The 27795-nt window shown below is 42.9% G+C and overlaps 1 protein-coding gene across 14 annotated transcripts in view; it reads right to left on the reverse strand.

Moving 5' to 3' along the window:
* SPG11 (SPG11 vesicle trafficking associated, spatacsin) overlaps positions 1 to 27795 on the reverse strand; it is a 97198-nt gene that overhangs the window by 733 nt on the left and 68670 nt on the right. For 3 of the 14 annotated variants that reach the window (XM_054239567.2, XM_078334148.1, XM_002753407.7), the window contains 12 exons: positions 24379 to 24541; positions 21142 to 21356; positions 19639 to 20383; positions 10653 to 10792; positions 9401 to 9599; positions 8913 to 9050; positions 7087 to 7220; positions 5978 to 6085; positions 4039 to 4207; positions 2790 to 2878; positions 2428 to 2583; positions 1093 to 1244 (listed from right to left, as the gene is read on the reverse strand). In XM_054239567.2, the coding sequence (XP_054095542.2) occupies positions 1093 to 1244; positions 2428 to 2583; positions 2790 to 2878; positions 4039 to 4207; positions 5978 to 6085; positions 7087 to 7220; positions 8913 to 9050; positions 9401 to 9599; positions 10653 to 10792; positions 19639 to 20383; positions 21142 to 21356; positions 24379 to 24541 (2408 nt within the window). Of the gene's footprint in view, positions 1 to 1067; positions 1245 to 2275; positions 2955 to 4038; positions 4208 to 5977; positions 6086 to 7086; positions 7221 to 8912; positions 9051 to 9400; positions 9600 to 10652; positions 10793 to 19638; positions 20384 to 21141; positions 21357 to 24378; positions 24542 to 27795 lie in introns of those variants that run through there. The other 11 variants (XM_078334146.1, XM_078334147.1, XM_078334145.1 and 8 more) reach the window with 9 other exon arrangements.

Consider the following 27795-nt stretch of genomic DNA (forward strand, 5'->3'; position numbering starts at 1 on the left):
GGTTCAAATGATTCTTGTGCCTCAACCTCCCAAGTAGCTAGGATTACAGGCATGTGCCTCCATGCCAGCTAATTTTTGTAATTTTAGTAGCAACAGGGTTCTGCCATATTGGCTAGGCTGGTGTTGAACTGGTTTCAAGTTACCTGCCCGCCTCAGCCTTCCAAAGTGCTGAGATTACAGGTATGAGCCACTGTCCCTATCCCCCCATGCCTGCCTATCCCCTGCTTTTTAAAATAAAGATTGAAGGTCTCACTGTGTTGCCCAGGCTGGAGTACAGTGGCTTTTCAGAGCTGTGAACTCCTGGGCTCAAGTACTTCCCTTGCAGCCTCCCAAGTAGCTGGGACTACAAGTATGTACCACTGTACCCACCTTAGGATACTGTATTTTGAGTGAGGGCAGTCAAGTCTGAACTACCACTTACTACTACCTATAGCAGGGAAGGTACTAGATTCTGGGTTACCTCAGACTAGTATTGGGAGTGCTTGATAAACTATTTCATTAAAAATGAGTATGTTAATGCTCACCTCAATTAGAGTAAGTTTAGTACTCCAAAAGGCACCTGATATTTTAGTGGTTTTGTTTGTTTCTCTTTGTGAGACAAGAGTCTCACTCTGTTGCCAGGCTGGCATGTAGTGGCACAATCTCAGCTCACTGCAGCCTCTGCCTCCTAGGTTCAAGTGATTCTCCTGCCTCAGCCTCCTGAGTAGCTGGAACTACAGGGACATGCCATCACACCCAGCTAATTTTTTCATTTTTAGTATAGATGGGTTTTACCATGTTGCCAAGGCTGATCTTCCTCCCTCACCCTTCCAATGTGCTGGGATTACAGGTATGAGCCACTGTGCCTGGCCATCGTTTCAGGTTTTTGGCACTGAGTAGCTGTCCTCCCGTTTTAAAGTACAAAGCACTAAGAGCAAACTGTTCTTACTCATCTCTTTGCATAAATCTGTTAAAAGACTCTTCCTTCTAAGGATTCTTAACATTGCCATTTTAAAGTACATGTAATCTAAAGGCTTGGTGTACTTAGCCATAAAATTCCTACCTCAAAGTAGAGGCAAGGAGAAATGTTTACAGTCAAGTTTTAATACTTACTTTTTTGAAATCTCTTCAAATATACTGGACTTTAATAACCTTTGCTGCTTAAATTCTTCCAAGTAATTAAAATCTCCTTTAAGAATCACTTGCTGGTATAAAATTTCAGCCCAATCTGGAACAAAATCATAGGCCTCAGCCACAATAGAAGCCTTAAAAGGAGAGAAGTCAAGGAGGACACCATCAGAGTGCATCTGATGTAAAATCAAAAACAAACTGTTCTAGAAAACAATCTTGTACACTCATGTAGAGAATATGATTGTTACCAATTATGTTAGAAGGCCTGGTGTAACAGGTTGTAAAAAGTCTGGTGTGTGTTTGGCATTTTCCCTCCCATAAAGCCTAAAATTACCTTAAACCCCTTTTAACAAAAGACACAGGGTCTCTCACTATGTTGGCTCAGGCTGGACTAGAAATTCTTGGGCTCAAGACCCTCCTGCTTCAGCCTCCTGCATATCTGGGACTGTAGGCATGTGCTACCATGCCCAGCTTCTTTCAGTGTTTTTAATCTTCCTCACAATTAATTGGAACTGCTCAGAAAGAATATATTATTCCCATCAACTCAGCAGTATAAGGAACAGTGAAAGGGCCAATTCCCTGATAATCCACTTATTTAAAGGGCTAGAACCAATCTCCCTGACTTCCTGTACTAACCTGGGTGTGCCATTCTGTAATTGATGGGGCTAGGAGGTTCTTGCAGGACCACTAGCAAGAGTATTACTCTGAACCTCAACTGTCTTAAGGCAGTGGTCCCCAACCTTTTTGGCACCAGTGACAGGTTTCCTGGAAGACCATTTTTTCACAGACTGGGAGGGGATGGTTTCAGAATGAAACTGTTCCACCTCAGATCATTAGGCATTAGGTTTTCATAAGGAGCGCTTGCATGTGCAGTTCACAACAGGGTTCATACTCCTATAAAAATATAGTGCTGTTGCTGATCTGACGGGAGGTGGTACTCAGGTGGTAATGCTTGCTTGCCTGCTGCTCACCTGCTGTGCGGCCTTGTTCCTAGCAGGCCATGGACCAGTACCAGCCTGCAGCCTAGGAATTGGGGACAGATGGTCTCAAGGGCATAAGGTATCTGCCTTTCTGCTGGCCTAATAGCACAGGAAAAGCAGACAGCACTGTCTTAACATTGTCTAACCCGTGCCCAAATAATATACTAGGTGAGAAATAAATCAAACTGCCTTTTTATGTTAGCATCAGACAGTTAAGTCAGAACTGGACTGTCCTGGTTCTGTCATTAGCCCTGAGACCTTACCTTTGGGTTCCATGAGTGGGATAATAAGCCAGAGGATGCTAGCAGTGCTGGCTAGAGTTTGTTTTCTTGCTTACCTGATAGAACTGAGGTAGGGCCAGGATACAGTCCATCAGCTTGTGGCGGCCCAAGTTGATGAGCATTGTATTCTGGCCAGTGTTCAGAAAGTGAATCTGCAGAGTTATCAACTTGGTGAGTCGCTGACAGTGCTGGGCCTGTCGCACACAGGAGTCCTGAGGGACAAGGGTGGAGAGAGGCACAGGTAGAGAAAGACTTTCACTTCCTGTGTGAATCCACTCACAATGGTATTCACCCCTTCTGTTTCTGGTTGGCCTATGATGGCCTCCCCCTTCATGTGGAAGAGCCCAAGGAGAAAAGAAAATAATTCCTACTGTAGACAGCAAGTCCCAAGGCCAGTCTGGAAAAAGCCTTTGGTTACCTTGGCGTAACTCTCTGCTGCATCCAGCATTAGAGTCAGGGCCTTCAACAGCAGTTGCTTCAGCTGGTGCCCATCCTTGAGGCTGTCCTCTGCAGGGGAAATAAAGATGATTTGCTGAGTCTGACTTCCAAGGCAGACTGTTCTCATTCCACCCAGTGATGGGAGCTGAAATAAAAACATCCCAGCCATGTTCACAGGGAGGCAGGAACACTTCACTCAGATAAAGGTTAATGGGCCAGAAATGCATAGACTTCGAGTAGGACTGTGCACCTCACTTCTCTGAAACATCAGGGAAGGTTTACATGGTATCAACATGCATGTTGGTTCCTGGTGGATGATAACCTGGATACACAGGCTGTGGATCCAAGAGTATAATTCTCAGTTGCAAATGCCTTCTGAGTCTCCATTCCATCTGTCTGCCCAAGTGGGGTTCCTGATGAGTGACATACCCGCCTCATGGTTTTTTTCTGAAACAGAATCTTGCTCTGCTCTGGTACCCAGCATGGAGTACAATGGTGCCATCTTAGCTCATTGCAATCTCTGCCTCCTGGGTTCAAGCGATTCTCTTGCCTCAGCCTCCCAAGTAGCTGGGATTATAGGTATGTGCTGCCATACCCAGCTAACTTTTTTTTTAAGTAGAAGTGGGTTTCACCATTGTACCCAGGCTGGTCTTGTACTCCTGAGCTCAGGCAATTCATTCGCCTTGGCCTCACAAAATTCTAGGATTACAGGCGTGACACCCAGCCATCCACCTCAAGATTCTAATAGCCAATCTCATGGGCTCTTGTCCTTTGCTCTAAGATGGGGAGGAAGGCAGCAAATCACGCTGCCATGTGTGTACCTATGCAACAATCTTGCATGTTTTTCACATGTACCCCAAAACCTGAAATGCAATTAAAAAAAAGAATTTTACTTAGGGCCAAGTGCAGTGGCTCACACCTATAATCCCAGCATTTTGGGAGGCTGAGGTGGGTGGATCACAAGGTCAGGAGATTGAGACCCATCCGGGCCAGCATGGTGAAAACCTGTCTCTACTAAAAATACAAAAACTAGCTGGGTATAGTGGCATGCACCTGTAATCCCAGCTACTTGGGAGGCTGAGGCAGGAGAATCACTTGAACCCAGGAAGTGGAGGTTGCAGTGAGCCAATACTACATGGCTGCACTCCAGTCTGGCAACAGTCTCAAAAAAAAAAAAATAATAATTTTACCCAGCTAGCAGCTATTAGTGCTGCTGTGACATCACTCACCCCAGGGCTGAGACTCAATCAATTTCAGTTGGATGCGGGCAGCTGCCTCATGGTTCTCGCCAATCTCCCGGCACATACTGAAGCACAGGGCAATCATATTGTGCTTCTCACTGTCTCCAGGACGACAGCGTTTGATGTAGTTCAGCAGGGCTGTCTTCAGGGTACCACTCTGCCCAGAATAAAAGGGAACAGCAAGGTGTCAATTGGGGACTGCAAAGCAGACAGGAGTGGCTGAGTCACCTGGCTCTAAGTTCCTTAAAAACTGCCAAGAAAAAGGAACAGAGGAGCAAAAGTGAGAATGAATACAAGTTTTATACTATCTTGAGTATGAGAAACAGGCATGTCCTCTTTGCTGTTGGGAGTGTGAAAGGCAAAACTTTTAAAAAGGGAGAAGACATAAAATATACCTGCATACTTTAATCTAACAATGCCATTTCTAGGAATCTATCCCTAAAGAGATAAGCAGAGAAAAGTGGTAAGATGAATGTAACAGGGAGGTTTAATAGCAAACAATTAGAAACAATCCAGATATCTAAAATAAGGGCAAGAGAATACCATGTAGCCATTAAAACATATGTAGGAGATGATTTGTTGATTTTGGGAAATATTCATGATACACTCAGAAAAGCAGGATATTTCATATCTTCACTGTATAAGTTTTTTTTAAATGTAATTACATGTAGATGTTTTTGGGTATATGTGCAGAGGGCCTATACCAAATTGTCAGTAACTGTCTCCACATGATGGATAGACATTGAGGGCTTTTTCTGTGTTGTTCTGTTTTCTGAGTGTCTTACATGGAATATGCATTACTTTTGTAACCAGAAAAAAAAGTTATTAAAAGAATATTTAAATGCAGAAGCAAAACTGCCTCAAAAACAATTTCAAAAACCCTCTTGGGGATCTTTAAGATGCACCTAATGTCTAAGACTTGCTCCTCGCTTGATGACTAGTTTGGTTTGTTCTGAAATTGGTCCAGTATTAAAGGAAGACTTTTTCTTTGTCTCTTAATCCTGCCTGGCTGCTCCTAGAAGCCAAAGGTGAAATGAGCAGAAGCAATGAATCAGCCAAATGATCCGGAAACAGGTACTTTGAGGGATATGCCTGGTGTCACAGAGCACACTGAGGACAGATGGGCTTCCCAGAGCCCAAGACCTAACCAAGTCAGGCCTTTGCATCCAAGTCGCCTTCCTGTTCATCATAAATGGCTCCACAGCTTTTGAGTCCAAACTTTTGCATTCGATTCCTGTCCTGGCTCTTAGCAGCACAATTTTTCATGGTCTCCTGAAAACTCTGCACTCTAAAAGCCCTCAAACAACCTCAGAGCTAGATAATCCACTTTCAGCCTGGCTCAGAAAGGGTTCTTGTCCCTGTCAGAGAAGGCATTTAAGATAGTAGAGGCAGGTGACAGAGGCTGAGGTGGAGGAAGACAAACATTTCTTCAGTATTTTTTTTTTTTCTTTTTGAGACGGAGTTTCGCTCGTTACCCAGGCTGGAGTGCAATGGCGCGATCTCGGCTCACCGCAACCTCCGCCTCCTGGGTTCAGGCAGTTCTCCTGCCTCAGCCTCCTGAGTAGCTGGGATTACAAGCACGTGCCACCATGCCCAACTAATTTTTTGTATTTTTAGTAGAGACGGGGTTTCACCATGTTGACCAGGATGGTTTTGATCTCTTGACCTTGTGATCCACCTGCCTCGGCCTCCCAAAGGGCTGAGATTACAGGCTGTTTTCTTCAGTATTTAGCATCAGCATATTCACTGCCTGATCTGAACCAGAATCTGAAGCCACTGGTTATGGTGTGCGTCTTGGGAAGGTCCCTAATTCCTTCCCTCCGTTTTCCCAAGAGTCTACCCTGATTGAGATTATTCCCAAGAAAAGCTGAGGCTCCTGAATTGTCAGCAGTACACCTCATGCTGGAGCTCATTACTTTCTACCTACCGGATCCAGCTTCTTCCTCATCAGCACTTCGAAGTAGTGCTTTTTATGCAGCAAATCAAATATGTATGTCATCTCGTTGTACCTTCCAATGCCAGTGAGGAGCCGTACCTGTGAAGGGTGAAGGCAGCTCACATCAGCATTACCTGGAGTCTGGAGTTCTCTGAGCCACATCACTACCATCAGTGGTTGCTTTCAGATGCCAAGCTCCAGGAGAAGGGCTAATTTCCAGGTTACCATGCTTAGCTCCATCCCATGTATGCAACAAGGACCCTCTGGAGGATTCAGAAATGCCAGTCACTGGGCCACCACTGGCTCTTCCCCTTCTCTGCTGTATTTTTTTTTTTTAAGAGTCTTGCTCTGTCACCCACAGCAGTGGTGCTATCTTGGCTCACTGCAACCTCCACCTCCCAGGTTCAAGCAATTCTGCCTCAGCCTTCTGAGTAGCTGGAATTATAGAAATGCACCACCATGCCTGGCTAATTTTTGTACTTTTAGTAGAGACAGGGTTTCATCATGTTAGCCAGGCTGGGTCTCGAACTCCTGACCTCACATGGTCCTCCTACCTTGGCCTCCCAAAGTGCTGGGATTACAGGCATGAACCACCATACCTGGCCTTGCTATCCTTAAATGTGACAAGTGCTAAAATGCCACTTTCCTGGGCAAGTGCTCTTCCTCTTATCACCACTACTCGTGACAGTGGCCAGTGGCTTCCTCAGCCACTCAGGTCAGTTTCAAGAATTTAGGGAGGCACATGGGAACTGAGTTGCCAACTCCTTTCAATTCGGAGAGGGGGAAGGTCCAAACCTTGTTTTGGGGAAGAATGCTGCCGTCTTAGCCCTCTAGAAAAGTTAACTACTCTGACAAGGGCGTGGGATGAACCTGGAACCTGTCAGGGATCTCCTTTTGCTCCTTTGGAGCAACTTTTGGTTCTGACAGAAATCGTAACTTGGAGCAGAGGGTTGGGCTGCCCAGCCAACTCTGAAGGAGGCAGTGGTATCCAGATGGGCAGAACTCCTTAAGACTATATCAGCTTTGGACTGGCCCCCACTCTTTCTACTCCTCTCAGAGGTTTCCACCGAATGGAGACTGGAGTTGAGGGGGCTACTTACCACCAGCCCATACTCCTCACTGGGGGCCAGATGGTTATCTGTGAGCATCCGGGCAGCCTGCAGGACTCGGATGATGCCCTCCATGTGGCATGTCATGGTGAAGCAATGATGTGCCAGGATCAGGAGCTCTGTGGCTGGGTGGGTGGGGCACTGGTAAGATAGGATTATGAATCCTGACCACCCACTGTCAACCTCTCTGCCTGGCAGGAGGGTGAAAGAGCCTGGTGGAGAAGGGGCCTGTCTGGAGAGGGCCTTCCCACCAGCCCTTTGAGGTCCCTAAACTCAGCAGCTGTAGCTCTGAGACAGTCCCTTGATGACATCCAAATCATTCTGAGTCATAGCAAAATCCTCAAAGATAGTCATGTAGTGACTGTATATCCCCAAAAGGCCCCCAAAATGAGAACACAGCACCCTTGTCTTCTAAACATAGAGAAACTTTCTGCAGAGAAAACTGATGGAGTTCCTGCCAACATGAATCCGAGGGCATTCTTTGCTTGTATCCCAGTGGAAGGTCTCAGGGCCTAATCACCATTTGATGTTTTGGCTTTCTAGAGTAGTGAAAGATCTGACATGTACAGATTAAAAACTACTATAATCACTGTAAGCACAATTAAATGGCAAACGGGAAAAAATATCTGCAATGTGAGGACTGAAAAAGGTTCTCCGTCCTTAATACATGCTGCAGCCTCTGGGCTTTTGCATCTGCAGGGCCCTCTCTGGTCCTACTGACTGCTAAGCATCCCTGACCATGTCCTTCAGGCCTTCGTTTAGACATTTCCTCCAGATCTATCTTGACCCCATCATTCTGGCTCTATGTATTAACATCCTAGTCTGAGCTCAAGGGATTGCTTATGCACCATATCCTAGATGCTAACAGTGTCTAGCACACAGTTGGCACTCAGTGAATATTGTTGAATTGGACTGAGAAGAGATACAGAAGGCAATTTTTATTTACTTTTAAATTTATTTTCGAGATGGATCTCACTCTGTTGCCCCGGCGAGAGTTCACTGTTGCAATTGGAGCTCACTGCAATCTCCAACTCCTGGGCTCAAGGGATCCTCCTACTTCAGCCTCTCAAATAGCTGGGACTGCAGGTGTGTGCGGCCATGCCCCGCTAAGTTTTTAAAACTGTTTTTAGAGACAGGGTCTTACCATGTTGCCCAGAATGGTCTCAGACTCCAAGCCTCTAATTATCCTCTGGCCTCAGCCTCTCAAAAGCACTGGGATTATAGGTGTGGGCCACTGTTCCCTGCCCTAATATACAATTTTTCATTATATAGAAGATAAATTCTGTCTAGCCATTATATCGAAGAATATTAAATGTCATGAAAAATTTTAATGACAGCATATTCATAAAGTTAAAAAAAACTATACCGAGTATAATGTCATTTTTTAAAAAAGAGAACTTACCACACATTCTAATGAATGCCTATAATTAGTTAGATATTATAGCAAATAAACAAGCTTTGAAATCCATGGACTGGGTTCAAATACCACTTAATAGATGCAATCAGCTTTCCTAAGGTAAAGTTTTTCTCCTTCTGAAATGGGGACAATATTCACTTTGCAGGGCAGTGTAAGAGTGAAGTATGTTGAGTAAAGGTTACCTTTTTGTATGATTTTAAATTGGGGGGTACTCATCCATACTTTCCAAATTTTCTTTAGTGAAGTTAAGGCTTTCTAACAAGAACTTATAACCCCTGATGGAGGGCTAGGTATTCAGAGCAGGAACAAGGATCAAAACTGAATTTTGGAGAGACTGACTGGGAGACCTTTTGAGACCTGTTTAGACCCAAAATATGTAAGAAAAAGGCCAAGAACTTACTGCAAGACAATTCCCCATGGGGAACGGAGGAAATCTTATCCAACAACTTCATGCCTACCAATGTGCGGTCTTGACACAGAGCGATCAGCTGAAGAAATGTCTGGCTTTCCTCTGTTGGGCCGAACATCTGCTTATGTCCTGTACAGAGAAGTGTGGAGACAGGTGCTGGTTTTATTATAAGAGGCCCACTCTACCCAGGCATGGGCACAAGGAGGTAATGCTAATGGAGCTCTGCAGCTCTCTGCTTGCTGAGCTCAAAACCCTTGGCCTGTTGGTCATTTTACAGGACAGGAGTTCTTTAGCTCAGAAAGCCACAGCTACTCTCAATGTAATCATAAAACAATAGACAGCAACAACAAAAAACACTGGAATCCAGAAATTTGAGAGAACTACATACAGGATGTATATAAGCACCACATCCAAATCCTTAACACTGAGAACTGGAGAATGCTATCAGAGAGGTTAGGGATCCCTAGGGGGTACAGCACCTGTTCCCTGTGATGGAGTTAGCAGCTCCTGTGTCACCTCTTCTGCCACGAGTTCAGCCACAGTATCTGGCTTAAGGCCCTGGGTGCTGATGAAGGCCTGGGCTCGTCTGCATCGGTCAGGCTGCTGTGAGGCCAAGATTTCCCGGAGCATGACTTCACCATCCTGAGCAGCAACATCTGTGTAAGAACAGCCCAACTCCTAAGAGGAAGACAAGCCAGTCAAGGTCATTTTTAGAAGCCAGGAAAAAGCAAAAGATAGCCCCTTCTGAAATGTGATGTGGCCAGACTCTTGTTTTCCGAGCTCAGAGACCCGTCGCCCTCAGCAGGAACCTTAGAAAAAACAAATACTGTTTTCTAACCCTTTCCATCATTTCACCAAAGCCAAATCCAGGTAAAAGAAAGGCTTGTCTTCAGAAAGCATCAGGTGACTCTCTCATTAAAAACTGATTTTTTTTTTTTTTTTTTTTGGTCACTCAGGCTGGAGTACAGTGACATGATCTCAGCTCACTGTAACTTTTGTCCCCCAGGTTCAAGCAACTCTCCTACCTCAGCTGGGATTACAGGTGCCTGCCACCATGCTTGGCTAATTTTTTTAGTAGAGATGGGGTTTCACTATGTTGGCCAGGATGGTCTCAAACTCTTGACCTCAAGTGATCTACCTGCTTCAGCCTCCCAAAGTGCTGGGATTACAGGTGTGAGCCACCACACCTAGCTTGATTTTCAAAAATTTTATGGAATGTAGGAACACTGACTAAAATGCAAGACAACTACTTTAGGGTTTGGCTTTATTTCTCTTGTGCTCTTCTACTTCCAGTCTACTGTTTTTCTCCCCAACCAGCACAAAGCTACAGACAATTTCTGGTTGCTCTGGTTCTAGTCTTTATAGTCATCACATTCCATATGGAATGCTCCAAACAATCATAATGCAAAGCCTAAGATATTAAGTCTAGAAGAGACCCTTCATGGCCAAATCATCATTTATAGATGATGAAACAGGCTCACAGAAGTGAAATGTCTTGCCCTCGCTTTCTGGTTTGCTGAGGTGCAGTCAGGAGTCAGATCGCCCTGGCACCTGGCCTGGTGTCCTCCCTACCATTCCCCAAAGATGAACTTATGAGGGCCAACATCCTGACAAGACTCTCCTTCCAGGTCGTGATTATTATCTAAAAGGCTGACTTGGCAATGTACAAAATCAACCTACAACTTCTCATTTCCCTCCCTCTCAGAAGAAGCCCCACCCCTTAGCACATACCTTGGCAAGATCATACAGACAGAGGACCTGTCGACAGTAGTTTTTCCCATGGAGGCATTTGCTTGTCAGCACTTCCAAGTTAGTCACCACTTCATCATTGGAGGGCAATGTCACAAACTTCTGACTATCCAGACTTGAGGCTGGAAGCAAATACAAGTCTGAGGGGCTCTAAGCTGGCAGGTTCGGGCCTCTCCCCAGCTCTCTATGGCTCTACCTCTCTGCTCAAAGCTTCTTGCACTGCACTCCCATGACTCCAATTGGGGATAGGACACTGCTGACAGGGCCCCACTTCTTTCATTGCCTTCCAGAAAATCCCAGCCTGGGATACTTCAAAGACCTCATATGCTATAAAGACTCAAGGCCACCTAATGAGTGCTCTAGAGATCAGCACCAAAGATGTTTGCCAGTCTCCTCTATATGTTCTCTCTCCTATATCAAATAAGTCACCAAGTATAGCTGACTAACTCCATGACATCTCTCCAGTTGTGGCCTTAGTTCCAGTCTTCATCACTCTGTATTCTGAGAAGCTGTTATCTGTCTCCTGCTGCCAGCCCCTCATGCCCAATCAGTCTCTGACATACTTATTTCTAAAATGCAAATATGCTTTACTTTTTTTTTAAATAAAGACGGAGTCTCACTCTGTTGGCCAGGCTGGAGTACAGTGACACGATCTCAGCTCACTTCAACTTCTGCCTCCTAGGCTCAACCAATTCTTGTGCCTCAGCCTCCCGAGTAGCTGGGATTACAGGTGTGTGCCACCACACCAGGCTAATTTTTACATTGTTGGTTGAGATGAGATTATGCCATGTTGGTCAGGCTGGCCTCCAACTCCTGGCCTCAAAGTGATCCATCTGCCTCAGCTTTCCAAAGTGCCAGGAATACAGGCATGGGCCACTGCACCCACCTGCAAATATGCTTTTATTTAGAGTAAAATTAAAATCAATTCCTGATTCGTTTTTTAAAAAGAAAGCCTTAGCTTAAAACAGAAGATATTAATTTGATAAAGAGTTTCTATTAGAAAAAAACAGTAAAGAATATTTATATTACACTTTGCAATGGCAAAAACAAAATAGAAAAATTTAAATATCAATAAGGCAATGTCAAAGCTTGGTACATCTGTATAGTGGAATACTCTGCAGCCATTAGAAAGGAGGGAGTCAATCTATATGTACTGACGGGAAAAAAGGAAGGTCAATATGAAGCAATCTCATTTTCATAAAAAATAAACGTTATGTGTGTGCCTATAAGTAGAAAATGCATAATATGCAAGTAAGCAAGTAAAAGGTAGTTATTCTGGGGAATTTAGTCAGGCAAGTGTTGAATTGGCTTTTTTTTTTTTTTTTTGGAGTCTCACTCTGTCGCCCAGGCTGGAGTGCAGTGGCACCATCCTGGCTCACTGCAACCTCTGCCTCCTGAGTTCAAGCGATTCTCCTGCCTCAGCCTCCTGTGTAGCTGGGATTACGGGCGTGCGCCGCCATGCCCAGCTAATTTTTTGTATTTTTAGTAGAGATGAGGTTTCACCATATTGGCCAGGCTGGTCTTGAACTCCTGACCTCAGGTGATCTGCCCACCTCAGTTTTCTAAAGTGCTGGGATTACTGTACCCAGCCTGAACTGACTTTTTACTTTATGCATTTCTGTGTTATGTGATTTGCTACATTACACACTTACTAATTTTTATTTTAAAATACTATTAGGAAGTGCTGTAGGCCAGAGGTGGTGTCATGCCTGAAATCCCATCATTTTGGGAGGCTGAGGTGGGAGGATCCCTGGAGCTCAAAAGTTTGAGGGCAGCCTGGGTAACAGAGTGAGACCCCACCTCTACAAAAAATTTAAAAATTAGCTGGGCATGGTGGTGTGCACCTGTGGTTCCAGCTACTCAGCAGGCTGAGGCAGAAGGATTGCTTGAGCCCTGGAGGTTGAGTCTGCAGTGAGCCATGTTTGCACTACCACACGCCAGCTTGGGCAATAGAGTGAGGCCCTGTTTCAAAAACAACAACAACAACGACAAACCCTTAAAGATGAAATAAATAAAATGCATTTCAAACCATGTTATTCCCCTGGTTAAATCTTTCACTGGGAGTTTCTGTTCTAGGTAAGTTGGAATAGGCTCAATCTACTTATTGATTGAGTCTCTCCCACTGAATTCAATACAAAACCTGGACACAATACAAGTTGCAGCTGCATAAGGACTCTGAAAAGTAAAAAGTAGCAGGCAAATTGAAGATGACCAGAATTATCATTTCCCCCGCTCTAGCAAGCTCTAGCCTGAATACAGTGCTGCCTGAAACCTAAGAACTAAGGGCTGAGACGAAGTGTGAGTGCAAGGGAAAGTGAATTCTAGAAGCTCTCTAGTACCAGTTTGAAGAGTGGAAAGGGGAACTCCTAATTCCAGTTCTTCCTTGTCTTGGCTCCCAAGCAAGCCACTGCTAGTGGTGGCAGAGGCTGCAATGCCAAGTGGCAAGAGCCAAAGCTCTCAGAAACGGGAGCCTTCTTTTCTGAGCAGAGGCACTCTGGTCTCAAGAGGGAGGAGTAGACCCCTGCTGCTTTTGCATTACCCTCCTGTCGCTTGGCCCTGGATGCAGGAATAGTCAGGGAAATGCAAGACAGAGTGGGGGTAACTAAACCTTTAGCTTTTGGCCAAAGACCTGAAAAGAGAAGCCTCTGGGAACCAGAAATTACCTGGCAGAGCCCCAGGAAGGCAACCCAATAAATTTTTATGAACTACAGGGCTCATTCCTGGACTACACGTGTATGGCTTTGATCCTAACTAGCATATCAAAGCCTCTGAGAACGAATTAATGGATAGATCACTACCAAGGTCACAGACTGACACAGGACAACTCTGAATAGTACAGGAAAGGAAACTGAACTGATGTTGAAATCACAGCACACAGGCAGTGGTTTAGAACTTCAGCCTGAACCTACCCAGGTCAACTGTCTGCTAAAAAATATCAACATTCTTCATAGGATTTAAATAAGACCCACAGTCTCAAATGGTATATTTGAATAATACACTATTCAAAATGTCCAGATGCAGCCAGTTGTGGTGGCTCACGTGGATCATCTGAGGTTAGAAGTTCCAGACCAGCCTGGCCAACATGGCAAAACCCCATCTCTACTAAAAATAAAAAAAAATTAGCCAGGCGTGGTGGTGCACACCTGTAATCTCAGCTACTTGGGGGTCTGAGACACAAGAATTGCTTGAACCTGGGAGGCGGAAGTTGCAGGGAGCTGAGATTGTGCCACTGCACTCCAGTCTGGATGACAAAGCGAGACTCCATCTCAAAAAAACAAAAACAAGAAAACAAACAAAAAACCCCAGAATGTCCAGATGCAACCCCAAATTACTCAGCATAAAACAAAAGCAGGAAGACTTCAACTCGCATGAGAAAAGATGCTAGCTAGCATTAAAATGATGCAAATGTTCAAATTATCCGACAAAGACTTTAAAGCAGCTATAATACAAATGTTCCAGTAAGCAATTCTGAATGCTCTTGAGACAAAGAGAAAAATGGAAAATCTCAGCAAATAAATAGAAGGTATGAAGAACAAAATGAAAATTTTAGAACTGAAAAATACAGTTACGTGCTGGGTAACAATGTTTCCATCAAGAACCGACTGCAAATACAGTGGGGATCCTGTAAGATTATAATGGAACTGAAAAATTCCTATACCTAGTGACATCATGGTCATTGTGACATAGTACAGTTACTTAATTTTTAGATAAATTTAATGTAGCCTAAATGTACACCATTTATAAAGTGTATAGTAACGTATGGTAACGTCCTAGGCTTTCACATTGCCTTACCACATAGTGACACCCAGAGCAACCTATTGTCCTGCAAGCTCCATTAACGTTAAGTGCCCTTTACAAATTGTAGCATTTTAAAAAATCTTATTTTTAAATGAAAATCTCCAATTTTTTATTTCCTGAAGCTAAAAATTCTTCATACCATATTTTTACTGCACCTTTTCTATGTTCAGATACATCTAGATACACAAATACTTACCATTGTGTTACAGTCACCTATAGTAGAGTAGCATGCTGTACTGGCTTGTAGCCCAGGAATGACGGACTATATACCATGTAGCATAGGTGATATACCACCTAGGCTCCTATACCGCCTAAGTTTGTGTAAGTACACTCTATGATGTTTGCACAGTGATGAAATCACCCAACAATGCATTTCTCAGAAGGTATCCTGATTGTTAACAATGCATGACTGTAACTGAAATTTTAAAATCATATAAATAAAATTCAATAGCAGAACGGAAATGACAGAGGAAAAAGTCAGTGAAATTGAGAGACTAACAGAAGTTATCCAATCTGAACAACAGAGAGAAAAAAAGTTAAAAAAAAAAACACAACAATTAGCTGGGTGCGGTGGCTCACACCTGTAATCCAGCACTTTGGGAGGCCGAGGTAGGCAGATCACAAAGTCAGGAGATCGAGACCATCCTGGCCAATATGGTGAAATCTCATCTCTATTAAAAATACAAAAATTAGTGGGGCATGGTGGCGTGCACCTGTAATCCCAGCTACTCAGGAGGCTGAGGCCGAAGAATTGCTTGAACCTGCAAGGTGGAAGTTGCAGTGAGTCGAGATCGCGCCACTGCACTCCAACCTGGCAATAGAGTGAGACTCTGTCTCAAAAACAAATCCAAAAACAAAACAACAAAACTTCAAGGACTCATAAGATAATAACAAAAATTATAAATTCATGTCCTTGAAGTTCCAGAAGTAGAGAAGAACAGGTGGGGGTGCTGAGAAAATATGTGAAAAAATTATGGCCGAACACTACCCAAGTTTGGTGAAATACATAAACCTATGTATTCAAGAAGCTCAGTGATCCCCAAAGAGAATAAAGCCAAAGAAATCCATATCCAGTTACATTACAATCAGACTGCTGAAGACCAACGACAGAAGAACACATTGACAGCAATCAGAGAAATATGCTCTATTTATATAGATGAACAATGATTCAATTCACTGCAGATTTTTCATCAGATACCCTGGGAGGCCAAAAGCAACATTTTCAAGCACTGAAAGAAAAGAACTGATTTTCTTATTTATTGAGATAGGTTCTCGCTTTGTTGCCCAGGCTGGAGTGCAGTGGCATGAACACTGCTCACTGCAGCCTTAACCTCCTAGGCTCAGTGTCTGGGAGCCTAGGATCCCAGGTACCTGGGACTACAGGCACGTGCCATTGCGCCTGGCTAATTTTTGTATTTTTTGTAGAGACAGGATTTGCCATGTTGCCCAGGTTGGTCTTAAACTCCTGAGCTCAAGTCATCTGCCCGCCTCGGCCTCCCAAGTGCTGGAATTATAGGTGTGAGCCACTGCGCCTGGCCTGAAAATAATTTTCCATATCCGGCAAAACATCCTTTAGGAACAAAGGTAAAATAGAGACATTTTCAGATGATGAAAAACTAAGTATTAAAAAAAAAAAGGAAAACAAAACCATAAGAGAATCTGTTGCTAGCAGACAGCCCTAAAAGAAGTCCTTTAGCCACAAGGCAAAAGAAACCAGAAGGAAACCTGGGACATAAGGAATGATAGAACAATAATAAAAGTTGTAAATATGATAGACTATTCTTTTTTTTTTTTGAGACGGAGTTTCGCTCTTGTTACCCAGGCTGGAGTGCAGTGGCACATTCTCGGCTCACCGCAATCTCCGCCTCCTGGGTTCAAGCAATTCTCCTGCCTCAGCCTCCCGAGTAGCTGGGATTACTGGTGCACACCACCATGCCCAGCTAATTTTTTGTATTTTTAGTAGAGATGGGGTTTCGCCATGTTGACCAGGATGGTCTCGATCTCTTGACCTCGTGATCCACCCACCTCGGCCTCCCAAAGTGCTGGGATTACAGGCTTGAGCCACTGCGCCTGGCCTATGATAGACTATTCTTTGGGGTTTATTAAAATATATTTTTTGGTTAAGAACAAAAACCTAATTGTTTAATGAGGTTTTCAGTGTATGCAGAAGTAGTAAAAAACAAGGCGGATATGAAGGGAGAAGAGTAAAATGAACTAAATGGTGGTAAGATTCCTCCTACATTCCAGCTGAGGTGGTAAAATATTGATTCTAAGTAGACTGTGAAAAGTTAAGAAAGTACATTGTTGTCTCTAAAAAAAACAAACTGGCCAGGCATGGTGGCTCACGCCTATAATCTTAGCACTTTGGGAGGCCGAGGTGGGCAGATCACGAGGTCAGGAGTTCAAGACCAGACTAGACAACATGGTAAAACCCCTCTCTACTAAAAACTACAAAAATTAGATGGGCATGGTGGCTTGTGCCTGTAATCCCAGCTACTTGGGAGGTTGAGGTAGGAAAATCACTTGAACCGGGACCCAGGAGGCAGAGGTTGCAGTAAGCCGAGATTGGGCCACTGCACTCCAGCCTGGGCTATAAAGGGAGACTCCATCTCAGAAAAAAAAAAAAAAATTAAACTATACAAAGATGCACAGTCAAAATCACAATAAAATGGAAGACTATAAAATGTTCAAATAACCCAAAAAGCAGGAAGAAAAAGTTTTCCTTGAAAATCACAAAATGCAGGCCGGGTGCAGCAGCTCACACCTATAATCCCAGCACTTTGGGAGGCCGAGGCGGGCAGATCACATGAGGTCTGTTGTTTGAGACCAGCCTGACCAACATGGAGAAACCCCATCTCTACAAAAAATACAAAATTAGCTGGGCCTGGTGGGGCATGCCTATAATCCCAGCTACTCGGGAGGCTGAGGCAGCAGAATAGCTCGAACCTGGGAGGTTTCACCATATTGGCCAGGCTGGTCTTGAACTCCTGACCTCAAGTGATCTGCCCACCTCGGCCTCCCAAAATGCTGAGATTTTTTTGTACTGTTCTTTTCTGGTTTTTGTATCAAGGTAATGCTGCTTTCATGAGTTGGAAAGTATTCCCTGCTCTTTTATTTTCTGGAAAACATTGTGTAGAACTGGTATTATTTCTTCTTTAAATGCAGTGAGCTCAGATTGCGCCATTGCACTCCAGCCTGGGCAATAAGAGCAAAACTCCACCCCAAAAACAGAAACAAAACAAAACAAAAAGTAAAAAGAAAACCACAAAATGCAAAAACTCACCCAAGATGAGAAAGATAACATGAATAATCCTATAATTAATTAGGAAAGTGAATTTGTGGTTTAAAATCTTCCAAAATGGAAATCTCTAGTCTCGGGTAGTTTTACTGCTAAATTCTACTAAGCATTTAAAGAAGAAATAACACCAGTTCTACACAATGTTTTCCAGAAAATAAAAGAGCAGGGAATACTTTCCAACTCATGAAAGCAGCATTACCTTGATACAAAAACCAGAAAAGAACAGTACAAAAAAAATCCCAGCATTTTGGGAGGCCGAGGTGGGCAGATCACTTGAGGTCAGGAGTTCAAGACCAGCCTGGCCAATATGGTGAAACCCCATCTCTACTAAAAATACAAAAATTAGCCAGGTGTGGTGGTATACACCTGTAATCCCAGCTGCTTGGGAGGCTTAGGCAGGTGAATCACTTGAACCCAGAAGTGGAGGAGGTAGTGAGTTGAGATTGCGCCACTACACTCTGGCCTGGGTGACAGAGCAAGATTTTGTCTCAAAACAAAAACAAAAACACACACCCCAAAAAACCAAATGGTACAAAAAAGAAAATGACAGATCAACATTCCTCATGAACATAAAATGTAAAAATCTTTAACAAAACAGCAAACTGATTCCAGCAAAAAATCTAAAGTATAATGTACCAGGCCCAGATCGGATTATTCAAATGAGGAATTCAAGATTGGTTCAGTATTTTAAAAATCAATTAATGTAATCTCCCATATTAATAGTCTAAAGAAAAAAACCCACATAAGATCAACATATGTAGAAATAACATGACTAAATTCAAACATTCATGGTAAAAATTCTCAGCAAATCAGGAATGGAAGGGAACTTCCTCAACAGGATAAAGTGTATCTTAAAAAACTTACAGCTAATACCATACTTAATGATGAAAGACCAAATGTTTTCCCTTAAAGGTCAGTAAAAAGGTACGGATGTCCACTCTCATCACTCCTATCCAACATAGTACTGAAAGGCCTAATCAGTGCAGTAAAGCAAGAACAAGAAATAAAAGGCATGGAGATTGGAAAGCAAGAAATACAACTGTCTCTATTTGCTGATGACATGACTGTCCATGTAGAAAATCTTGGGGAATCTACAAGAAATCTAGAATAAGCAAGTTTAACAAAGTCACAGAATAGAAAGTTAACATAAAAAGATATATTTCTGGGGCCGGTGCAGTGGCTCATGCCTATAATCCCAGCACTTTGGGAGGCTGAGGCAGGGGAATCACGAGGTCAGGCGATTGGGACCACCCTGGCCAACATGTTGAAACCCCGTTTCTACTAAAATACAAAAAAAAAAAAAAAAAAAAAAAAAAAAAAATTTAGCACTTTGGGAGGCCAAGGAGGGCAAATCACCTGAGGTCAGAAGTTCGAAACCAGCCTGGCTAACATGGTGAAACCCTGTCTCTACTAAAAATACAGAAATTAGCTGGGTGTGGTGGCAGTACCTGTAATCTTAGCTACTTGGGAGGTTGAGGTATGAGAACCTGGGAGGTGCAAGTTACAGTGAGCTGAGACCGCACAAATGCACTTCAGCCTGGGCAATGAGAGCAAAACTCCATCTCAAAAAAAAAAAAAATTTCTGTATACTATTAAGACTGGAAATGACTAAATTTACAGATGTATAGAATAAATTTCAGTGAACTAGCTACAAATCAGATAGATTCCCTGGACTTTGAAACGCAGCTAGTTTAAAAGACATACGTCTTTCTACTTCATTGACTAGTAATGACCTAGTTTACAGATTACCTGGAAAAAGTTGTTGTCCCCTTAACTTTGTATAACTATTCTGCCACAAGGGACCCTTCCTTCTTAGAGACAGTGTCAACAGTGCCATTTAAGACTCTGGGCCGTCTGCTCTCTTTCACTTACTGCTGTGGACTCTCCTTAGGGGAACGTCAGGCTCTTCTTCCTCAGGCAGCTCAGCACTTTGTAGGAGAGCATGGATCTCCGGGTGCAGATCCTCCACACTAGCTTCTCCTGAGGCCAGTGCTCTGCAGTGCAACACCAAGGTGACGTCTCGATTATAAAAATGAAAATACTGGCACACTCTACTTGCTTCATGCACACAGCCATCATCCAGTAGGCGCCCAATCAAAAAGTTTAGTGACTCCTGCTCTTTCCAATCCAGTCTATTCTTGCATGCCTCTTTGGATGGAAGGCCGTTAAGTTCTAAGTATTTTGATGTGTTCAGAGCAGCCAACTTGGAGAAGGAAAACTCACTGGCTAAACTATCAAAGGAAAGTTCACCACTAGTTGAGATCTGTCGAGAAAACCTGGGCTCTGTTTCTTCCTGATTTCTTCTAAGTGTGTGCTGGGTGATGCGGCAGAGCCAGATCTGCTTCTCCAGCTCCTCCAGCTTGTCCAGAGGCACGGGGTCCTCCTGGGCAAGCCAGTGCCCTGCCAGGGTGAGCAGCAGATGGCACTCCTCAATGCTGCTCCGTCCAGTTGGGTGCTCACATGCCACATAGGCCTGAGCTGAGAAAAAGGAAGAAGCTGCTTTGCTTGAAATTGAATTTTTCTGAAAATTCTCATGGCATTTTTTCCAGAAGTCAATTCTTGCTTGTTTTAGTGACCACTGTTCAATGCGTTTTAGGGTCTGCATTTCCTGTGTTATCTGTGAAATTTAACAAAGCAGATTTTAGCCTTTCTTGGATAAAGAAGTATCATAAATGCTAATGTTCCCTAAGTATATCATACTTGTCTTTTTTTTTTTTTTTTGAGACAGGGTCTCGGTCTATCACCCAGGCTGGACAGCCTTGGTGCAATCATAGCACATTGCAGCCTCAATCTCCTGAACCCAAGAGATCCTCCCACCTCAGCCTCCCAGGGAGCTGGGACCACAGGCGTGTCATCACGCCTGGCTAATTTTTAATTTTTTGTAGAGACAGGGTCTCCTTATGTTGCCCAGGCTGGCCTTGAACTCCTGGGCTCAAGCAATCCTCCTGCCTCGGCCTTTCAAAGTGCTAAAATTACAGGCATGAGTCACTGCACCTGGCTTTATCATAGTTGTTAAAACCAAATCGAAGCAGAGAATAGAGATTTGGCTACAGATGACCTGGATATTTTATCTAGAAAGTTATGGTATGAAAAACAATTCTTGATTTCATCCCACTGAATGGGGTTTAAGTGGAAGCCCCGTTATATTTACTTCTATTCAAAGGAAAATCGTTGTAGCATATCTTGCAAACTAACATTACATTTGCAGCACACATTTCTCAATGGGAATTGTAGGCTCATCCATTTCTGAAAGTAATGTGTGTGTCAAAAGTAAAAAAAGCCTAATCTCCTATAAATTATATATCTCATCTGATTTATTGTTTAATGCTGATTTTAAAAGCTAAGATTTTAAATAACTTAAAAGACCAATAATACCTCTTCAATAACCAAGTTGTCCACAGGTAACTCAGCTAATTCTGCTACCCTCCTGGCCAAAGCAAATTGTCCATCTGTCTGCAGTCTTTCTAAAATAGATCTACATTCATGCTGAAAATTCTCAATGCTGTAGCTGGTAATAATGATAAGATTAATGGCTATGGAAGTATCCTTCAAAATTTGGCAAAGGACATACAGCTTTTTCACATCTGGACCTGTGCCAAAGAGAAGAGAATATAAACATTTAGTTAATAAATGCCACTACAGCATTTCAAGAGTAATACATATCAGGGGGAAAATATACATGTTTAACATAGTAATGAAGTTAAAGAAAAACCAAAAAGCTACTTTTCTTTTTTTTTTTTTTTTTTGAGATGGAGTATCACTCTGTCGCCCAGGCTGGAATGCAGTGGTGTGATATGGGCTCACTGCAACCTCTATCTCCTGGGTTCAAGGGATCCTCCTGCCTCAGCCTCCTGAATAACTAGGACTACAGGCCTGTACCACCACACCTGGCTAATTTTTGTACCTTTAGTATAGATGGGGTTTCACCATGTTGTCCACGCTGGTCTCAAACTCCTGACCTCAGGTGATCCACCTGCCTCAGCCTCCCAAAGTACTGCGATTACAGGCGTGAGCCACCATGCCCGATTAAAAAAAAGCTATTTTTCTACTCTGGTTGACCAGCAGAGGAAATCATAAGGTAGCTCCACCATACCAAAGACACCAAAAAAAAAGGCCCCGCAAAATTGTTAGTGGTAAACTCTGGCTAAATTTGCTTGTCATATAGTAAGAACGGTTAGAGATTAATGGCTGGGTGTGGTGGCTCACAGTTGCAATCCCCACACTTTGGGAGACCAAGTCGGGTGGATCACTTGAGGTCAGGAGTTTGAGACCAGCCTGGCCAACATGGTGAAGCCCCATCTCTACTAAATATACAAAAATTAGCCTGGCATGGTGGCACACGCCTGTAATCCCAGCTACACGGAGGCTGAGGCAGGAGAATCAGCGAACTAAGATGGTGCCATTGTATTCCAGTCTGGACAACAGAGTAAGACTCTGTCTTTAAAAAAAAAAAAAAACCTGGTAGAGATTAGCACATGAACTCAATCTACACATCTGGCTTTAAATACAGGGCAGAGGTTGGTGGCATTCAATGTAGTAGAAACACAGTAACCTAGGGAAGATTTTAGTCATTCAGGCTAGTGTCTGTCTCTCTCCAGATTTATCTCCTATCTTGATCAAATTTATTTGATTTAGTGGTCATTTGTTCATTCAATGGAGGCATCACATGGATCAAGACAGAGCATTTATAGGATAGTTAAATCTCTAGCTGGTCAATAGCCTAGGCTCTAATGTGGCATACTGCATTCAGAACAAAGCATCACTTGCACCTCTGAAATTTATCTACTATAACCCAGGGAGACCTAACGGAGGTCTTCCTGATGTCTCTGGGAAATTATTAGTAACACTAAGAATTCTTGGCCAGGTGCAGTGGCTCACGCCTATAGCCCCAGCACTTTGGGAGGCCAACGCAGGAGGGATCACTTGAGGCCAGGAGTTCAAGATCAGCCTGTGCAACACAGTAAGACCTTTGTCTCTGTTAAAAAACAAAAAAAAACAAAGAATTCTCTGCCAACAACTTATGTGGCTGCGTTTGCTCCCTTTCCCAAACAGTCTAAGTAGAGTCTATGTATGTCCTACCATAAAAGAGGTGCATGGGAATCATTCCATAGGCAGCTATTTCCAATGCCACTTGCTGGGCAGCAGTCTGATTTAGGTAGTTCTGGGGACAGTGAGACACCCTGCAGGATAACCACCAACATGGACATGCTGGGTTTTGCTGGCATCATATAAAACATAGGTTTTAAAAAACATATTCCTGGCTGAGCACAGTGGTTCACACCTGTAATCCCAGCACTCTGAGAGGCCAAGGCAGGAGGATTGATTGAGCTGGAGAGAGATCCAAGATGGCTGATCACTAACAGCTTGAGCTTGAGACCAGCCTGGGCAACATGGCAAAACCCCATCACTAACAAAAAAATACAAAAATTAGCCAGGTGTGGCGGTGTGTGCCTGTAATCCTAGCTACTCAGGAGGCTACGGTGGGAGGATTGCTTGAGCCTGGGAGGCAAGAGGTTGCAGTGAGCTGACAATGTGCCACTGCACTCCAGCTTGCACAACAGAGCCAGACTCTGTCTCCAAAAAAAAAAAAATTCCTGTTCTTAAAGCACATAAATGTTAAATGTGCACATATAGTAACACAATTTCTAAAAACAGAAATAATTATAGAATAAAAGTATAATAGTTGAGTTTAACATATAGTAGAGTTTAACAATGTAGTCAGTCCTCCTAACTATTCAAAGATAGATTATGGCAAACAATAGGAAATTCATTTTTGAAAAAAATTATAATTACTACAGATCAATGAAAACACTGATATGTTAAAAGGATGTATATCTGGTCTGCACAGTAACTGATAAGTACCATCTTATATCCACTACATTTTGGAAACACCCCTTTTTCTTTGTAGTTGTCAGACCCACAGCCTGCAACAACTGGCTCTGAGTTCAGGATTCTGTCAGTGTTCTGTGCAAATCTGAGCTCTCCAGTTAAACATCTGTGAGCGTAAATGTGAGAAAATAACCCTAATAGTCAAAGTGTCAGAATATAATATAAAAGAACAACATTATCATTCAATAAAAACTTGAAATTATCAAACAAGTAGAAAAGATAATAAGGCAATATTGGTTTGATTCAATCAGCAACAAGTTTAGAGACTGCCAATGTCTTAAGGAACCTGCCAAAAAAACAAAACAAAACACAATTTGTCTCTGAAATTTTAAAAATGAATTGTAGATTTCTGAAACAGGGTTTGTGATCCTGGGAAATGCTAAGATTACTTCCCAGAGAGAAGATACTGACAGGTTAATGTAGAAGCCAACCAGGAGGAAATGTGGCTATTTGATAACTTCTTAAAATGCGATGATTGGTTATATTATGTATTATGCTGTTGTATTATTTATTGAACATTTTATCCAGAATTTTAAGTTCTCTGTAACTTCTTCACACCCAGTTGTAGACTGTATTAATATTACATGCAGTTAATATTACAAGCATTTAATACATGTAAGTTAATATTACATGCATTTTAATTTCTTAATTACCCCCTAAAGTATTTTCAAGATTAAGACAGCTAACATCTTAATAGCCACTTAATTCTAAGTATTGTCTTACCATCAGAGAAAAGATGCTCTCTTTCAACAAACAGCTGTAGAAGCTTCCCCAGCTCATACTGGGTCTTACACTGCTGTAGCATAAGCTTCAAAAGGAAACACACCTGATCCTCCAGCCACATGGCAGGGATGACAGGGTGGACCTTTGTGGCTCCTGTGTTAAGCTATGAAAGAAAAAGAGAGGCTTAGGGAAAGCAGTTTCATAAGAATAGCAAATCAAAACCTCCAAATCTGGGAACCTCTAAGAAAGCTAAAATTCCCTCAAAAGCTATCTCCTGTCACAAAGGGAGGTGCTTACTCAGGTCCTTTCCAAATGGCAGGAACTGGTAATGGGGCTCAGAGGACGGGCAAAAACAAGCCCTTCTCAGCAGCTCTGCACATTGTCTCCTTGTGGAAAGTTCTGGTATTGAGCTGCATGTGTGAAAAAGATGGGCAAGAGTCCTCAAGACTGAATACTAACTATCGAGTTAATTAATGTACAATATTCCCACTTAGTGACTGTCATATTAATGCTGCTTTGAGTTGCTGTGAAATTAACCAGATGTTTCACTTAGCAGCTTTTTTTTTTTTGAGGGGGACAGAGTCTTGCTCTGTCACCCAGGCTGGAGTGCAGTGGCACGGACTCCACTCACTGCAACCTCTGCCTCCCAGGTTCAAGAGATTCTTCTGCGTCAGTCTCCTGAGTAGCTGGGATTATAGGCACCTACCAGCACGCCCAGCTAATTTTTGTATTTTTAGTAGAGATGGGGTTTCACCATGTTGGCCAGGCTGCTCTTGAACTCCTGACCTTGTGATCTGCCTGCCTCAACCTCCCAAAGTGCTGGGATTACAGGCGTGAGCCACCATGCCTGGCCAGCAGCTTCTTAAGGGAGGGATGTAGGCCTGCTCCTGAATCCAGAAGATTTTAAATTCAGATTATAAAAACTGCTTAGAAAGACTTGCCTAACATCATGTGTATATCTTCGTAACAAACCTGCACATTCTGCACACGTACCCCAGAACTGAAAGTATAATTAAAAAAAAAAAAAAAGACTTGCTTAACTTTACTTAGCTAATTCTACCACTTTGCTATTAGTTTATTCCTGTTAGGGAAGGGTCTCACTTAAGAAGCCTGGATTTATATTATTTCAACTGAATTCTAAAAATATTAATAGGAAGATGAATTCAAGTGGCAGGTTGCATTTTTACAAGTAGGTATGGCAAAAATATCTTCTAGGACGCTGCAGGAAAAGGCTGATTTCAGAGGAGTGGTGCTTTCTTACCTGCCGCTGCTGCTTTTTACTTTTCTTTCCTTGTGTTGGTAGAGAACAGGGTCTCACTATGTTCTGTTGCCCAGGTTGGTCAAATTCCTGGCCTCATGCCATCCTCCCGCCTCTGCCTCCCTAAGTGCTAGGATTACAGGTATGAATGACAATTGCACCCCACAGATGCTTCTTTTGTGACTTCATTCTTGATTTTTCTTTGGCTCTTGCTTTGTATTATTTTTGGAAGACTAACATTTGGTTCTCAGTCACTATAGTCTCGTAGTTCACTCTAGACTTCATGCAATATAATCACAAAAATTACTGGGCCTTTTGGTGAAACAGAAACTTAACTGCCTGGTTTCAAAAAATGTATATGTTAATAGGCACCAAATTCAGTACCTCTGTGCCTAGTACTGTGTTAGGCCCTAGTCTTGGCTGGATACTTCCTGTATACTTCTGAATACACTATAGAAGTCACTCTGAAGGTAAGTTTAATATGCACAGGCTTTGTGGCGGTGATGTAGGTTTTAGAAGACAGTATTCCCCTCAATGGAATTCTCAAGACTGCCAAGATCTTAAATTAATGAGTAGTTTATAAAATCTTATGTCACATTACTGTTATCTTCTTATCCCTACTTGGAACAAATTTCCTTCTCTATTCTCTTTTGGATTCTGAGGTCAGGAATTCAAGATTAACCTGGCCAACATGGCGAAACCCCGTCTCCACTAAAAATGCAAAAATTAGCCGGGTGTGGTGGCATGTGCCTGTAGTTCCAGCTACCTTCGTATATGTGGTCCTCCCTGTCCATTTCTAATCCTCCTCTCAAACTCCAACAGGACTTACCTACTGGTAAGTAAAAAGAAGATAATTTGCTATTGCAGCCTCTCCCTTACTGCAAAGTGTTTAAGTAAGGGAATTACATTGGTAGTCAGCTCATTAAATTAGCTACTATTCCTGCTTAGACACTCTTCCTGAATGTTTCCCGTAACCACTGCAACTGGATTTTGATGTTTAGAAGAACAAAAGTTATATAATACTTCTATTCTTTTTTTTAAAAAAAAGTTTCTCTTGATTCTTTATCCTCCTAAGTGTCTCCTTGTTAAAATTAGCTGGGATTAGGGCACTAGTCCTTAGTCTTTAATTACTTATATACCTAACTCTATTGCTCTAAGAAGATGAACTAATGTGAGCAAATGATGGAACTGGTTAAAGGAAAAGAATACATTGAAGTGAAGGGCTGAGGCAAGGATGGGAGCAAACGTACTGCTCCTTTGCAGAGGCTGGAGCAGGGCCAGTCAGGCAAGAATAAGATACCTGGGAGGTATCCATCTAGCCATAAGGATTAATAGGCTAAGGAAATTAATGTGTCTCTTTTCTGTGGTTTCAGAATCCTAGGCATATTCAAATAACTGATTTGGTAGTTTCCAATATGTAAGTTTCAAATCTTCATCACAGTTAAACACCAACGTGGCTGGACATGGTGGCTCATGCCTGTAATTCCAACACCTTGAGAGGCTGAGGTGGCAGGATTGCTTGAGGCAAGGAGTTCCAAACCAGCCTGGGCAACAAAGCAAGACTTCATCTTTATTAAAAAAAATATTAAAAATGATTGGTTGCAGTGGCTCATGCCTGTAATCTTAGCAGTTCGGGAGGCTGAGGCAGGTGGATCACTTGAGGTCAGGAGTTTGAGACCAGCCTGACCGACATGGTTAAACCCCGTCTCTACTAAAAATACAAAAAATTAGCTGGGTGTGGTGGTGGATGCCTGTAATCCTAGCTACTTGGGAGGCTGAAGACAGGAGAACCACTTGAACCTGGGAGGCGGAGGCAGCAGTGAGCTAAGATCGCACCACTGCACTCCAGCCTGGGTGATAGAGCCAGACTCTGTCTCAAAGGGGGAAAAAAAAGACAATTAAAAATCATCTAGCATGGTGGCATATGCCTGTGGCATGTGCCTGTCATCCCAACTATTTGGGAGGCTGAAGCAGGAGGACCTCATGAGTCCAGGAGTTCAACGCTGCAATAAGCTATGATCATACCACTGTGTCTGAGTAACTGAGTGAGATATCAAGTCTTCAAAAAAAAAAAAAAAAAAAAAAAAAGGCTGGGCATGGTGGCTCATGCCTGTAATCCCAGCACTTTGGGAGGCCAAGGTGGGTGGATCATGAGGTCA

Source organism: Callithrix jacchus, chromosome 8, assembly GCF_049354715.1.
Source record: "Callithrix jacchus isolate 240 chromosome 8, calJac240_pri, whole genome shotgun sequence".
In the NCBI taxonomy this organism is placed as follows: Eukaryota; Metazoa; Chordata; class Mammalia; order Primates; family Cebidae; genus Callithrix; species Callithrix jacchus.